Consider the following 16,373-nt stretch of genomic DNA (forward strand, 5'->3'; position numbering starts at 1 on the left):
CAATATTTAAACATTTTTGAATGCACGTGTGAACTTATGCAGCACAGCGACTTAAAAGCCAGGAGAAATGAAGATGCCACATTAAAGAGATACTGATACTTTGCTGTCAAACAATGTATTTCTACAAAAAATGTCATACTCACCAGTATAAATCCACAAGGGAAGCTGATGCAAAAAGACGCACAAAAGGTTCCAACAGGGAAATACAGTGTACTGGAAACACAATGCTAAAAAGAAATACACTACCTCCTGCACTTGTATTTGAGCACTCAGGCTGGGGGAAGGACAAGAGCGCCATGGCATCACAGAAAGGGTGGGTTTTATTATTTTAGTTAGAATCAGATGACGGCCATGGTGATGTCACTTTGGGGGAGGGAACTGATAAAAAAGTACCTGCACTGCCTGGCCTCGATGATGTCAGTAATTGGGAGACTTCAGCAAGCTTTATTCAAATGTGAGAGAATCATTTTGTAAGTGAAACCATCACAGTATGAGAAGGTAGGCTTCTGTTACAGAAGTAAGGGGAATTATAAAAGTTGTAAATGCTCTATTGTTGTTGCTTTACAGAGGACAATGTAAATAGGTAGCAAAAGGGATGTGAAGTTGAGGAATACATTAGAGAAATCTGTTGTACTCCTTTAAATGTTGGGACTTCTTTATGTATATGGTCTACCTTGAAGACAATCTTTTATAGTATGGTGATGCCTCTACCTTTTTTGATAGTTCTATCAGCCCTGATTATATTATAACCTGGGGAAAGTATCTCATTGTCCTTCATGTGGGGTTTGAGCCAGGTCTCTGTAATGAATGTAATGTCTGGGTTGTAAGCAGAGAGTGTGGTGTGTTCTTCTTCAATTTTGTTCAAGATACTTCTAGTGTTCATACTAAGTATAAGTAGGTTACAGGGCTTTTTACAATTACTTGCATGTTAGATGTTTGGACTAGTGAGGCTGGTAGTCTCAGTTGTAGGGCCTTGGTTGGGGTGTATATCACCATAAATTTGGAGCTGTGTTTGTAGGAATATTTTTATTTTTTTATTTATTTATTTTACATTTGTTAACCGGGCTAGTCTAGCTGGATATATGTCCATTTTCAGTAGAGGCCCAAGGAGAAAAGCTCCACACATACTAAATTTCAATGGGACAATTTACAGAGTACATAATTAAGTACAAAATGAATTATCATTTAGTAACATGAAATAAACAAAAAATAAATGTACATGAAGTATCTAAGGAACATACTATAAAAAAAAATTGTTGTTCAGTAAAAAGCATTACAAAAATTGTTGTTCAGTAAAAAGCATTACAAAAAGTCAGGATTAGCAAGAAGGTTTCAAAAGAAAAATGAAGAAGAGATGAAGAACAGGAGATAAGAAGGGAATAAAAAGGAGGAAGAGGGAAAGAAGCAATAGTCTGGAGAGGAGAAGGGTAAGAATGTGTATAAGAGGACAGGGGAGAGAGAAAGGAGGAGTAGGTTAGAGCATTAGAGGATAGTAACAGGGCAATAAGAAGTAGGAATAAGTATATTTACTAAGTAAAGTGTAAAGGTCTAGTGGTGGAGTGGAAAGAAGAAATTGGTCAGAGTCCTACAGGAACAGAGCCAGTGATTTTGGAAATACAGTTTGATTTTTGTTTGAACAGAGGTAAGGAGGAGGTTAGAGTGATATCAGTGGGTAGCTGATTCCATATCCTTCCTATAGTATTAGTGAACAGAGAGTCACCAGCTAGGTTATGGGACTTTACTGATTTAGTCATGAGTTTGGAAGAAGATCGAAGGGAGGTAAGATTATTGTAAGGGATTAAAAGTTGAGAAAGTATAGAGGTGTTATAAGGTTGGTAGAGTATCTTGTGAGCAATGGTAAGTTGTGAGATCAAAAGACAGTTTTGTAGCTCAAGCCAGCCTAGGAGTTTTAGGTTGTGACAGTGGTGTGTTTTGAAAGGGTTGCTGGTGGCAAATCGGGCAATGCTATTGTAACAAGTTGCAAGTTTATTTAGGTTGGCCTTCTTAAGGTTAGTGAAGATTGGTGAGGCATAGAAGAGAGTAGATATAAGATGGGAGTGGGCAATAGTAGCTCTGGTAGAAGGTGTGAGAAAAGGTTTGATCACGGTATAATGATCCTATTTTTTTATTAACAGTTTTGATGGTGTTATTGATGTGTTGATCAAAAGTCAGATTGTTGTCGATGGTAATTCCTAGCAGTTTAGTTGTTGTGTCAGGAGAAATAACAGTAGTGTCATTAGACAAAATGTTGAAGTTTAATGGGGAGGCTCGAGTGGTAGGAGTGAAAAGGAGAAGTTTTGTTTTTTTAGCATTGAGGAGGAGGTATCGTCTAGTAAACCAAGTTTCTACAGTGTTAAAGGTAGTTTGAGTTAGAGACAGTAGTTCTGTGGGGGTGGATGCTGAGCAAATGATTGTTGAGTCGTCAGCATATTGTTGAGATCGTTTATGTATAGGGAGAAGAGAAGTGGACCTAGGATAGAGCCCTGTGGAACGCCAATTGAAACAGGCAATAGAGAAGAATATGATTGTCCCAAAGGACGGCTTGATGTCTGTTGTTAAGATAGGAGGTAAACCATTTTAAAGCCAGGTTATCAAATGAGAGGGATTTAAGTATATTAATAAGGGAAGAGTGGTTCACCATGTCAAAAGCTTTGGAGAGGTCAATAAATAGAGCAGAGGAGAATATATTGGAGTTTCGATAGTTGTTGATAGTATCTATGAAAGAAAGGAGGGCAGTGGAGGTGCTATGGTGGGGCCTAAAGCCATGTTGACAGTTAGCAATTATGTTGTGAGAAGAGAGATAATGTATGAGTTGCTGATGAATGCATTTCTCCATAATCTTAGCAAGAGGAGAGAGAAGAGCAATAGGTCTAAAGTTAGTAAAGTCAATAGAGTTTCCACCTTTGTGTAGTGGGATGATATGAGAGATTTTCCATATATCTGGTATGGTTCCTTCTTGGATAGTCCTATTAATGAGTAAAGATATAGGGTATGCAATCTGTTTAGCAGATAGACATAGAGCAGGAATAGACATAGAGATTGAATTTTGAGTAGAGGTTTAGATAATCTGTTGGGTTTGGTGGAAGGTATGGTGGAATTAATATATCTGACTTTGTATAGCTCAGTGGTAGAGTAGTTCAGTAAGTGGGGTTGGATGTTGGAGAAGGGAGTGTTATTATATGGTTGGTAGGTGGAAGTTAGGATTGGGCTGGGGTGAAATATTATGTGAGCATTATGGTAGCAGGTAACAGTGTAAAGTGTAACAAGGGTAGCTAGTAATAATAGATGGGAGGTAAACATAGTTACTTGAGGGTTTATGGGTGGTGGTTTGGTTGGTGGTGATAGTATGGGGGTATAGAGTATGGTAAGAGGACTTGGTGGGTGGATGGTGGGAGCAGCATGTTAATGTTTGCAATTATGTTGTTGTTTTGGGATTGGTTGAGGTGGTGGGTGTGATGTGGGTGGAGGGTGTGGTTTTGTGTCTATAAATTGGCAGATACTGGGGACAGGTGGGAATTGGGGGCAGGGAAGGGGAGCGGAGGGAAGCCCAAGCGGACTGGTCCAGATCAGTAGTCAGCTGTTAGAAACCACTCAGTGAACCTTAATAAAGGTATGCTACTTTGCACAGCCACTCTATTTTATACTGTTAAATTAAGGCAAGTGCAGACATTATCTAATTTTATCCTGAAATTCTTAAAAGGATATAAATTTAAAGCTGGGGTTAGTTACAGACGAAACATTAGAGGTAATGGATTGCTATTTTATAAATTTATAAACTTTTTCTCAAAAGAAAATAGACATTAGTTGTGAGGGAGTGTATTATTATTATTATTATTATTATTATTATTATTATTATTATTATTAATTCTGGCAGCTAGCACAGAGTTATATCTGTGAGCTATAGCTCTGTGACGCAGGGATTGAGTCCCTCAGCCCTCATCTGCCTATTGTACCACCTTGTGCAAGTCACTAAAACAGACATTGCTTGAGTGCAACTGGGAATTTGACCTACACTCATCAATGTTACTGAGGACTATAAGCCTCGAAGCTACCTATGAGCCTTTCAGCCTACAACTGATATGATTATCCTAGATACAGAGAGAAAGGATAAACTGAAAATCAATACTTTGGCCAGATGTTTAGCCATTAAGATTAATACTTTTGGAAAGATTAAGTATTCAACAACCTGGTCTGTGAAGTCATGTCAGTTTCAAGTACTTATCTGTACAATAAATTAATTTGTAAAGGCCAATAAAAATCTGAGGAATTACTCGCTCACAATGACAGAATCCAAGTGTTTAGAATGATTTAAGATATCCAGTTTCTGAAGATAAATTCAGTATTACACTGTAAAGACTTCTCAGGTTCGCTCACCATGCTGGAGTGGAATCATGCTGCTTCAGTTCAGGAATTAATACCAGGACTCTTACTCATCCAGTTCCTACAAATCCAGATTCCTTACTTTCCTCTATATATATTAAACTCAGATTTACAGGAACAGGCTGGTTGAATCTATATTTGAGAGGGACATGGTAATCTTCTCACCAATTAGTGACAAGTAAAAAGAATTATTATTATATTTTAGCTTTTAATATTAGCTTTAGAGATTAAACCATGGATATGCATTTATGGGTTGTTCATGATACTCTTGATAAATTATAACTACTTTTAACTAATGATCTTCCCATAAATTTGTTGAGAATCCTGACCATAAAAAATATGCTCAGTAAAGGACCATATGCCTTACAGAAAGTTTTAGCTACAAAGTCAAACCCCATCTTGTTTCAAGACTTTGAGTCTTTAGTTTCTCATTCAATTCAATATCAATGTTCTCTAAGTTTTAGGCCAACAATCTAACTTACAAAGAACAGACGTGGGCAGGGCTGGGGTACTGCACAGTTCTATCAAACATACTAATTTTTGGACTTATACTACACATAAATTAAGATCAGTCAACCATGATGCTAACTGAACTCAGGTAAGCTCACACCTTTTGAATTACCACAGACTTATTTATTTGTACTTTATATAAACAGATGTAACAGATTTAAAACTTATGTTTATATGAGCAACATTTAATTTTAAATTCCTTTTTGCATGACAAAAATTCAAAAATGTGCATTCCAATCTCACGCACATTAGTGATAACACAGACGGAAGTCATCTTAAGCCAGTTACACCAAAGCAATCTGCAAACATAAGTATAAATGTGGTATAATATAAGTAGAAATGTTTTAGTGAATGGTGACTTCATGTTTAGACACACAGATTCTATACTCATGAGACTGGACAAAATTAGAATGGAAGTGAGCTGCCTCTCAGCACCCAAGACTGAGATGAACCACAGGTTATGAGGATCTCTGCATCAGACAAATATGACTATAACACAATGTTTGTTCACGTTGGCATAAATGACCCCGGCACACAAAATGTTGAGGGATATGCAGTGAGATATAACAGAACTCTTCATGCATGTCACAAATGTAGGAAAGAGCATAGTTTTCAGTGGAATCTTTCCATCATCAAGAATTATGCCAAAGTATAAAAAAAGGATGTTTGGCTTTAAAAAGTGGTTAAACATCTCTTGTCATTGTACAGGGATCCTGTAAGTGCCACCATGAGCTGTCTTGTCTGATATCCACACTTGCTTTGCCAAGGACAGTTTCAATTTTACACTCCAAGGTTTATGCATACCAGTGAAAGCTTTTGCTACCCCAGTGCAACTTTTTAAGCAAGATCCAATAAGCAGACCTTTAACCTACCTTCCAGAGCAAACCAACCACTAGACCACATCAAAGTAGCTTAATGTAATGCTAGAAGTCTAAACAACAAAATGATGGACCTTGCAGCCCTCCTGCACTTGAAGAATATCCACATATTTGTTGTTACATAAATCTTATCTAAGACCCCAGTGACCACTCCTTCAGCACCTATGTTGTGTGCTTGCCACTCATTTAGACCTGTTGGAAATTGTTATGGTATATCCATATTTGTTAGAGACCACATTTCTTCAAGACATATACCTAGAAACCCACACCATGAGCTTTTCAAGACTCAAATCACACTAAATATGATCGGTTGTCAGATCAGAGTATGCTACAGGACTTTCTCCAAGTCTCCAGAAAATCAAATAGCATTCCTGAATTTTCCTGATGAACCTACTATAAGTAAGAATGCTGATATGTTAGCTGATTTAACTACCCAGTGATGAACTGGGGGACCTATACCTCCATTGCAGAAATGAGAACAAATTCCTAGATTAGATAATCAAGAACTCCCTGGACCAGATTGCAAAGGAACCCATGAGAGAAACGAGCTGACAAACTTAACATCTGTATATATCATCCTCAAGGTGTTCCCCTCTCTGGTCAAGTCAGACCATAGCCTTCTTCATCAAAATCTCCAAACTATCAGTAGTAAGCACAACAGATTTCAGACTTCAGCTTGACAAATCTCTTACAATTCAACAAGGAAGTCTCCAAATTTGAGTATAACAGTATCACCCAAAATATCAAGGAGTTATACAGACAAGATCTACTCACACCTGGACAAATGTATTAACTTGACAGTCGCAACTAGATCCAAGAAAATGGGGTAGTCTAAAAGCAAATCCATGAGGTAATTCACAAGCATTAATAAACTATATAACCTATATGGCAGAAAAATGACCCCAAAACTAAAGAGAACATTAAACAGCTTAACATGACACTAAAAAGGTACATTACAAAAACAAAGGCATCCCATGAATTCAGACTATTTACCGACTATTTACAGAAGCCGAAAAGAACTACAAATCCTTCTGTTGTTGTTGTTGTTAGAGGAAAATAAGAACTATCACTCAAATTTTCTTAGATCTTATTTATAATGGCACTACCTCCTCTCATATTTTGTAATTTGCCAACATATTAGAAACAGTGAATTGCCAACTTCACTACAGGAACTTCTATTCCAAGTTCACTTACCAGAGATGGAATCAAGCCATCGACCATCATGAAAGAATATCGACTGAAAATACTCTCTAAAATGAATTTCACCTCATCCATAGGTCCAATTAATATACCTACTTCCCTAATTTATAGCACTAAACAAGCACTGGTGCACTTACTCCTCCCCTTCTTTAACCTGACCCAAGCAACCATCTTTGTCCCACAGCATACCTTAACCTTTCCAAAACATTGGATACCATATAACATGCTAATTTAATAAAACAGCTACAGGAGTTCCAGCTTGACCCATATGTGTTTAGGCAGCTTGCCAATTGGCTTAGGAACAGGACTCACACATTAAGAGTATGGGATGCACTTTAAGACCGTGAAAGTGACGAGAAGAGCTCCTCCAGTATCTGTGCTGGATTGTTTGGTGAATACTTCTCAGATATCCATATAGTAAATGATGATCTTTCACTGTGGATGGTTGTAACCAGGGAGTCATCATCAAGTTCCACTCTGAGATACAGGCACTCCAACAGGAACTTACACTAGTCAATAGCTGGTCTACAAAAAATGGGCTCAAACTCAAAACTCAACACTAAAAAGTACAAAATTGTATCATTTAGTAAGTAACCAATAGCTCCAGCTTATAATATAGAAAACATCATGATCATCATCAATCGCCTTTTTCTCATTTTCTCTTGATTCAGTTCCACATTCCTGCCTTCTTTGACATTCATGCTTGACTGTTCCAGATCGTCTCTCATACAATCTACCCACCTCTTTGCCCAATGCCCTCATTTCCTCTTACCTTCTTCCTGTATGTCCCAAATCTGCTTCACCAGATTGTCTTCTGCTTTTCTGCACATGTGCCTGAACCACTGTAATCTGTTCTCTTTGATCTTTTCTGCAATTGGAGCTACTTTGGCTTCTGTTCTTATGTCTAATTTCTTCATCTGTCCCACAGTGTGCATCTTACCACCAGTCTCTGGCACTTTATTTCCAACACCTCGAGCTTCCTCATCTGCTCTGCCTTTACTACCAAGGTTTCTGTACCAAACAGTAATATTGGTCACACCACAGTTTTGTACATCTTAGTTTACAGCTTGTTTGGCATTCTCCTGTCATGTACTCAGGGCTGGCCTTAGCTGAAATGGCACCCTAGGCAAAGTACTGCTCTGGCGCCCCTTAGGCCCCACCCACACCATACTCAAGGAACACCTCTATTTGAGCCATGCCCACAGATGGGTCACTCCCACAAAAGCCACTCCAATTCTTTCAATGTTTAAATGCATGAAAAATCAGTCATACTGTAACAAACACCTTGTAGTCTAAGGTGGTTACAGAGGGTGACCATCCCCATGACCCAGTACTAGTTGCATTGGCTGGAGCAGTCTAAGGCAGCTGCAGAGGCTACACATGCTGCACCACAGCTGAATCTGCAGAAATAGGAGACAAAACTAGGATTTCAATTTTACATGCTGGACAGTGACATACTGTATGTACACCTCACCACCTGTTGGAGCTGTTCATGTAAACCTCATTGTCACCTATGCTGCTGTACAATACAGTGGTCATTAGTCTCCCTCACCTCCCATTGGTGCTGCAGCTCAGGGTGATACCTGTGCAGGTCACTATATTGATGCTTTTTCACTGCTTACCAGAGCAAGTGATTCCAATGGCATCACTCACCTCCCTGGCAAGCTGGTGTCAAGCATCTGTTTCATATAATGGGCCATCACAATGACCCAGCAGGTTCTCCTGCTAATCCATGTATATAAACTATACAGGAAAATGTTTGTCTCCTGGATGAAGCAGGCAGGAGTCCTGCTGAACTAAGCACCTGAAGAGGTCCTGTCCACTCAGTAAGTCAGAACAAGGAGAAAAAAATAATAGCCCCATGTGCACAACAACATAGCATAGACAATATGCAACATGAACATCCTGGCAGCAAGGGTAAACTTTGGAAAGTATCTGTAACACAGACAGTTGGCTCTATGAGCTTCCCAATGAACGTGCCTGGGCATAGTGTGCACGTGACATACTAGTCTTGGAATGAGCATGGGCAGGCATGTAACACTGTTTGTAGGTAACTAAAATTGAGTATAAAGAGGTGTATTGGCAGATTATCCTGGAAGTCAACAGACAACCTGGACTAAATGAAATAGTCTCCCTAGCCCCCATGCTGAAACTTAGGGCTGCTAGGTTATGACTGGTGTACAATATGAGTTCTATATGTTTATTAATGCCTTTCCTTTATTTCGTATTTACATTATTTATGTATGGTTGTTTAGTATGTTTCTAGTTTTATATGCTATTTGCTGATTTTTAGGTAATGATTACATTTTAATTCATTATATTTCGATTCATGTCCTACGCAGTTTTAACACTTTAATGAATATAGTATTTGACCTTTTTTCAGTTGCCATATTGGAATTGGACACTAGATGGTGCCAAAGGATAGTACAGCTGTATTTGAATGTGCCTTTGACTCAACCTAATGAACATTAATATTTTTTGCAAACAATTATTTAAATTATTTTTAGTCATATATATATATATATATATATATATATATATATATATATATATATATGTGTATTAGGACAGGTTTAAAGTGGTTTATATATTTTTAAAAGGATTTTTTAAAAAGTTTTTTTTTCATTGATATAGTATTATCACTGGGTGGCCATGGTGGTGCAGTGGTTAGCGTTGTCGCCTCACAGCAAGAGGTCCTCTGGTTCGATCCTTGGCTAGGGTGCCTTCTGTGTGGAGTCTGCATGTCCTCCCTATGGTTGCGTGGGTTTCCTCCGTGTGCTCCGGTTTCCTCCCACATCCCAAAGACATGCTTTAGGTGGATTGGACACTCTAAATTGGCAGTAGGTGTGAGTGCATGAGTGTGCCTTCTGTGGAAGGTTGGGCACCGGGTTGGCAACTCGACAACGTAAAACTCCACTGCCAATCATGAGCAGACAAGTGATCCGCTGTGGTGACCCCTAACCGGGAAAAGAAGAAGAAGTATTTTTAACACTTTTTAAAGTTAATTGAATGATTAAGAGTGTTATTTTATTGGTGGTTCGTGGGAGGTCTTTTGAATAAAAAGATGCTTTTTTTACTGCTGCTGTTACATCTGAAGAAGTTTTGATCTGGGATGAAAATGCTGTGATACCTTAATACATTTATGTTTTTATTTATTTGTTGGATACATTTTATTTTAAGCCTGGTCGAGTGTTGGGCTGTCTTTCCGAAATGCCTTTTGTGGATTATTTGTGTTTGTGGTGGTTTTGGAAGCTTTTCCTCTCTTTTTGTTTATTTGTAGGGGACAGCACAATGTTTTATGGCCATGATTTAGAGATGATCATTACCTCACTGATACAATCACCAAATTACGAGGCCTGCTGCAGCCTGTTAAAATGGGAGATTGCCATGTTGTGGATGACTGGCCACATAGGTGGTAATCCATTAAACACTGCATTAAGATGAGAAAATCATGAATTGGAATTCAGTGGATAGGAGTTTGTACCACAAAGTAGACATACCCAGCAGCTCTTAATCACAGTTTTACTCTTTTCTTTGATACATTTTAAAACGTTAGCGTTCTCTCTGGGAAGCGCTGGAATTTGTGAGTCACTTTGCAGCTGGCTGTTTCTTGCAGTGAAGGAGATGAGGCCACAAGGTGATAGCCAGGAAAGAATTTGCCTCTAAACAAGAGCAGCTTGGCAAAGATCCAGAGGTATGCTTTGTATGGAAGAACAGTGTGTCTTTTCACTACGTTTGGCTCAGTGGCTGCAGGGATGTCAGTGGTATGAAAGCATCACTGATTGGATGCTCAACATGAGCAGCCACTGAGACTCATCAAATAGATGCAGGGGGAGGGAGAAAATGGAAGAACACAGTAGGGGGCCATTCTATGTGCTGTGGTGGATGAATCATGCTTTTAATTACGGAAGTGGGGGAGGGTGCAATGCTACAGTACAAACGGATGCAATGCTACAGCTGAAAAGTGGAGACAAGTAAAGTTTAAGTTAACTCACTTAATTTGTGCCCTTTATGATGCTGGCTTTTATGGTGCCCTAGGCAGTCGCCTAGTTCGCCTATGCCTAAGGCCGGCCATGCATATACTACACCTGATACTCTGTGCCAGTTGGTTGCAGCCCCTCCTATTCTAACTTTGACCTCTTCATTCTGACTTCCCCTTCTCCTCAACCACCCCTCCCAGGTACTTGAAGCTGTTAGCCTGTTCCACTATCTTTCCCTTCTAGCTCAGTTCTTAGCTTCTTCTGATTTCCCCAATTTGTTGCCATTACCACTGTCTTATCTGTACTTAATTTCACCCCATGTGCCTTTAGTTTTGCATTCCATTCCCCTATCATTTACTGAAGTTCTTGCTCAGAGTCTGCCTGTAATGTCACATCATCAGTGTAGAGCAGCTTTGTTGATCGGTCCCCTCTGACTTGTTTGCTAGTGTAATCCATCATCAGTATGAACAACAGTGGGCTCAGAGCTGAACCCTAATGCACAGCCACTCCCACTGGGAACCCCTCTGTGAGACAGAACACTGTCCATAATTGAGTCATTGGATCTTTGTACATAGCCTGCACTAATCCTGCCAATATTTCTGGGATTTCAAACCACCATAGGACTGCCCAAATCAGCTTTCCTGGGACCTTGTTATATGCTTTGTCCAAATTTAGGTATACCCATTTGGACTCTTTTCTCATCTCTAGCTTCTTCTTCTTCTCCACTATCTGTCTCACTGCAAACATTGGGTCATGTCTGCTGCATCCTGATCTGAATCCAAACTGCTCATCTCCCATTTTACTTTGTACCTCTCTGTGTATCCATTTATCAATCACCCTCTCCAGAACGTTCATGCAATCTGCCAGGAGTTTGATCCATCTGCACTGGCCACATTTGGGACATCCCCTTTGTTCTTGTACACACTGGCATTTGCATGCTTATTCACCAATGATCTGGGATATGCCTTTCTATCTACACTGCTATGAGTGCCTGCAGAAGCTATTTCTCTCCTATCTCACACAGCATCATTATCCTACCTGCTGTGATCTCATCTGAGCCTGCTGCTTTCCCTGACTTCATTTTCCTTAGTGCTATTCTTACTTCTTCTGGGCTCCTTTTCTTCCCTTATTATAGGCTGTGTCTGGAGCAGTACAGATTTTGGGGGATTTTCTTCAATCAGAAGCTGATGGAAGTACTCCTTCCATCTGCCTTTGATGTTCTCTGTATTGGTGAGCAGATTGTTGCTGGCACCCCTTATGAAGGGTGTCTGACTATATTCTTTATCTTTCTGTCTTTGCCTTGCAAATTGATATAGTTTCTTTGTGCTGCCTACTGAGTCACTTTCCAGAAGCTGGAAGAGTTCCTCCAATGCACTGTTCTTTGCCATTGCAACCCCTTTCTTACCCTCTGTTAGCCAACCAGTATTCCAGTCTAGCCTCATCCATCTTTTCTATCTCCCACTTTTTCCTGCACTCCTTTCTTTTGAAAACTTCCTGGATGCCTGCATTCCACCACCAGCTTTCCTTATGTACCTAATTTCCATATCTGACTCAGTCTCATGTCTGTTCGGTAGTCCTCAAACATGCTGTTTTGAGACGGTGCCATTCTTCTTCAACTGCACCTATTTCATCCTCTTCCTGAGGTGCTAGAGCCCTGAGTAATTCCTTGAACTGTTGTACTTTTTCTCCAGTCAACTTCCAGGTCTTCAGCCTGGTCTCTGATGACATTAGAGCCTTCTCTGACCACTGCTTGCAGTACATTGCAGCAACCAGTGGTTTATGCTCTGGTCTGACTGTTTCACTGGGGATGACTTTGCAATCATTGATTGTACTCTAGTGCTCTTTCCTTAATAGGAGGAAGTCTGCTTGAGTTGCATATTGTCCACTCTTGTATGTGATCTTGGTACTGTCTCTCTTTCTGAAACATTTTCCAGACAAAAGTCTAGAATGGCTTCTTCTTTTTATTCTTGTTGCCCCACCCATGTGGACCAAGGCTGCCCTCATATCCTGTTCTGTCTGTCCCAATACGTGCATTCAAGTCACCCATTGTCAACACCATTTCATGTTGTCCTGCTTTATCTAATAGGTCCTGCAACTGCTGTCTGAATGCAGTTCTCTCCTCTCTTCACTATCACAACTCTTAAAACTTAAAACATAGTTAAAGACCTGGGCACCTGGATGGATAGCTCACTCACATGTGACCATTATATTGTGAAAGTGGTTAGGAAATTCTTTTACTTTGCACAGCTCATAGCAAATAGTATTTCCTCTAGTTCAAAAAAAGTCCTTACCTCCTTGTGCTCTGCACTGATATGGCCCAACAGTGAGTACAAACCCCCCTTTGGAAATGTACCATCCTAAGCATATTAAGCACTTGGAAATATTCCAAATGTGTTCAGCTAAAATGATCATTGTCCTAAAAGACCTGTGCAACCAGGACAGACTGAAGGGTTTATCTCTGTATTCAGCATCATATAGGACTCCTTAGGGCTGATCTTTGCCTTGCTTATAGGACTGCAGTAGGTCCAATAGTACAACAACTCTCTGTAAAGCAATCTGTCCTACTAACACTAGGGACAGAAGATCTAAATCTATTCTAACATAGCATGCAGCACTTGCCTCTTTTCTGAAACAAACAATCTTCATATTAAGTAGTGTGATGCACTGTCTGCCTTTAAAAAGGAACTGGACCACCATATTGATCTTCATAAATGTACCCATGGTATGACAGTTCTGACCCGACTTCAAAAGTGAGACAAGGCCTAGGGGTGCATACTGACAAGGTGGTAAATGCCTCATAGCTCAGTTGCCTTGTAACTCCTATGAAAAGTTGTATTATACATACAAGAACAAAAATTATAAAGTTAAAAAATAGTAAATGTCATGAAGATATTTACCTGCAATAGTGAACTGATTAGGAATCAGGGATGTTTCTACCATTCGAGTCCCCTTCCAAAAGTTCGCAAACATTTTTTGACACTTTGTATAGACTATAGCTCCATAAGAGCAAGGAAGTTGGTTTGTATGTAATGCAACATGGGTGGGCCACAAGTGGAAAGTTCAGTCTAAAAAGGTACATCATCTACAGAAGGCAAGAAGTGTCCACAGTGGCCCGAGTAGAACATTTCAGAATTTCTTCAATGCACATACCTGCACAATAATTTATTATGCATCATAAGCCTTGTTATGCTGATAGTATCTTGGAAACCCTAATTAGTATAATCCTCATTTATGGTTCTATAATACTTTTTGTACTGGATTTTTCTGTTGTTGTTTTCCAGGTACATTTGATGATCTCCTTGTCCACCACTCTGTTTCTAAGACACTTACTTTTTCTTCCTGTTTTACAAAGCTGTAACTTTCTTTAAAATTATTAAATATAAAAATTATAAAAATGTGAAATAGTGACAGAGTAGCTGCAAGTCTGAATACAGTTACAGTACTTCTGATAAAAGGTGACATATACTCCTTTGAACTTTAGAAATATATATATTTTTCACAGCTCATTTAGACCTAGATTGTTCTTTCAATATTTAAAACACAAATTTGTGTCACATGACCAAGTTTGCCAAACGGATGTGTAGCAAATTTGTGTTTTCACAGTTTTGGATACTCCCAACCGGAAGCCATTTAATATGCTCTGGGACTGGGACCCCGGTTTTATTTCTACAAAACAGGAAATTTTAATTTGTTGAAATTATGTTTAACAAAATAACCATAAATGGAATATTGTAGTCCTCCAAATGCAGAGTTTTATTTTCTGTTTGTTTTTTCTTAACATATTTAGCCGTGCACTAAAAGCCAATTTATAAGCTGAATACATTTAATGGACCTGCAAAAAATGATACAAATCACATTTCCCCAAATTAGCATGTATATACTATGTGCTGTCAACTTATAATGTCTTATCATAAGAAACACAGTCACTTAGAAGCACTCTGCATATTAGTATGATGCTATATATACATGCAATTTAATCTTCCAATTAATGTACTAGAAGTCAAATGCCTCTGCCTTACTCTCAGTCTAATCAACTGTTATAACCTTCATCTCCTCGCTACCCAGCAGCTGCTGCAATATTCACATATATACTAAATAATCTATGTCACCAGACTAATATGCATGTTATGTCTTGCATACTTAAACGTTTATTTGTAATGCAACCTTGTATTTTATAACTTGTATACTGTTTAATTTACTGTATACTTTCCATTTTATTGTATAGACTCATTCATTTTTATAATGTCTGTTTTTGGATTTGGAGCTTTTCTCCCCGGGCCTCCATTGAAAATGGGCTCAGTTTTGGATAAGTGGACGTCCCAGTAAACAAATGCAAATAAATAAATAAAATATAATAAAAATAAATAAAAATAAATAAATAAATACATTTCTAGCTTGTTTTATTAACACTAATTGTCTTTTAGAAGTATGACATATCAAATTTAGTGCAGTAACACTGAGTGATGCAGCAAGCATTTCCACTACATTGATTATTTTAAGCTAAAATAATTCACAAAAACAACCTCTGTAAGTAGTGAAGGCTGTGGGTAACATGCACAAGGCTGTAAGTAAATTACTTCCCTTAAAGCTTACCTTATACAGAGTAACTGCTTCCTTTAAGGGTAAAAAGCTGTGACCACCATGTGCAGCTGAATCACGACAGATGACACAGATAAGTGTCTCATCTTCAATACAGAACAGCTTCAGTTTCTCCTCATGTACTTCACAGAAGAATTTCTCCTCTTTCAGCTCTACATTTGTTTTGCCTTCCTTTTCCAAACCGGATTTCTGAAAAGCCTCTGCCATTTCAGTCAAACCATGGTTACTAACATACCTCCTTTCTGGTAACTCCTCTCTGCACTCAGGGCAGGAGGTGGTGCCTTTCTTCTCCCAAACCTTATCAATGCAGGTTCTGCAACAATTGTGTCCACATTCTAGAGTCACTGGACTTTTGAAAACATTATTACAGACAGGACAGATTAAATGTTTAATGAAACTGGCAGTCTGCTCATGTGAAGCCATCGTAACTTTAAGATGTTAAGTTTCACTTTCTATTTCTGAAACAAGGTGCAGCCGATGATATTTCTGTTTCATTTCAACAGAAGAACATTTGCAATGTAGTCTTAGCATAAGATAAGGCAGACAGAATTTCTGAACTAATTAATAGTCCTTGAGGCCATGAAGAGTTGGACTTTAAGTAACTAAAAAACAGTTCCTAGTTAAGTATGTATTGAAAAAAATGTATGCATTTTCTGTTTAACATTTGATATATCTGGTCTTCAAAATCAGTGAATGTGATGTAAAACGAGACAGCTGTGTAGCACTTTGGGGAGACAGAGCTGTTGACATTACTTATCTCAACCATCTGTCACATTTACTACACTAAAAAGATTGCACAGATAAAGTATAGTTGCAGTAAGAGACT

The 16,373-nt window shown here is 38.8% G+C and overlaps 1 protein-coding gene across 1 annotated transcript in view; it reads right to left on the reverse strand.

Annotated features, from left to right (window-relative positions):
- Window positions 1–16,014, reverse strand: part of LOC122814323 (zinc-binding protein A33-like) — a 569,312-nt gene extending 553,298 nt beyond the window's left edge. The window contains exon 1 of the mRNA XM_044086908.1: window positions 15,542–16,014. Within this exon, the coding sequence (XP_043942843.1) occupies window positions 15,542–15,970 (429 nt within the window). The 5' untranslated portion in view covers window positions 15,971–16,014. The remainder of the gene's footprint in view (window positions 1–15,541) is intronic.
- Between the last annotated feature and the right edge of the window lie 359 nt (window positions 16,015–16,373).

This window comes from Protopterus annectens, chromosome 10.part0, assembly GCF_019279795.1.
Source record: "Protopterus annectens isolate FY-2018-M chromosome 10.part0, PAN1.0, whole genome shotgun sequence".
In the NCBI taxonomy this organism is placed as follows: Eukaryota; Metazoa; Chordata; order Ceratodontiformes; family Protopteridae; genus Protopterus; species Protopterus annectens.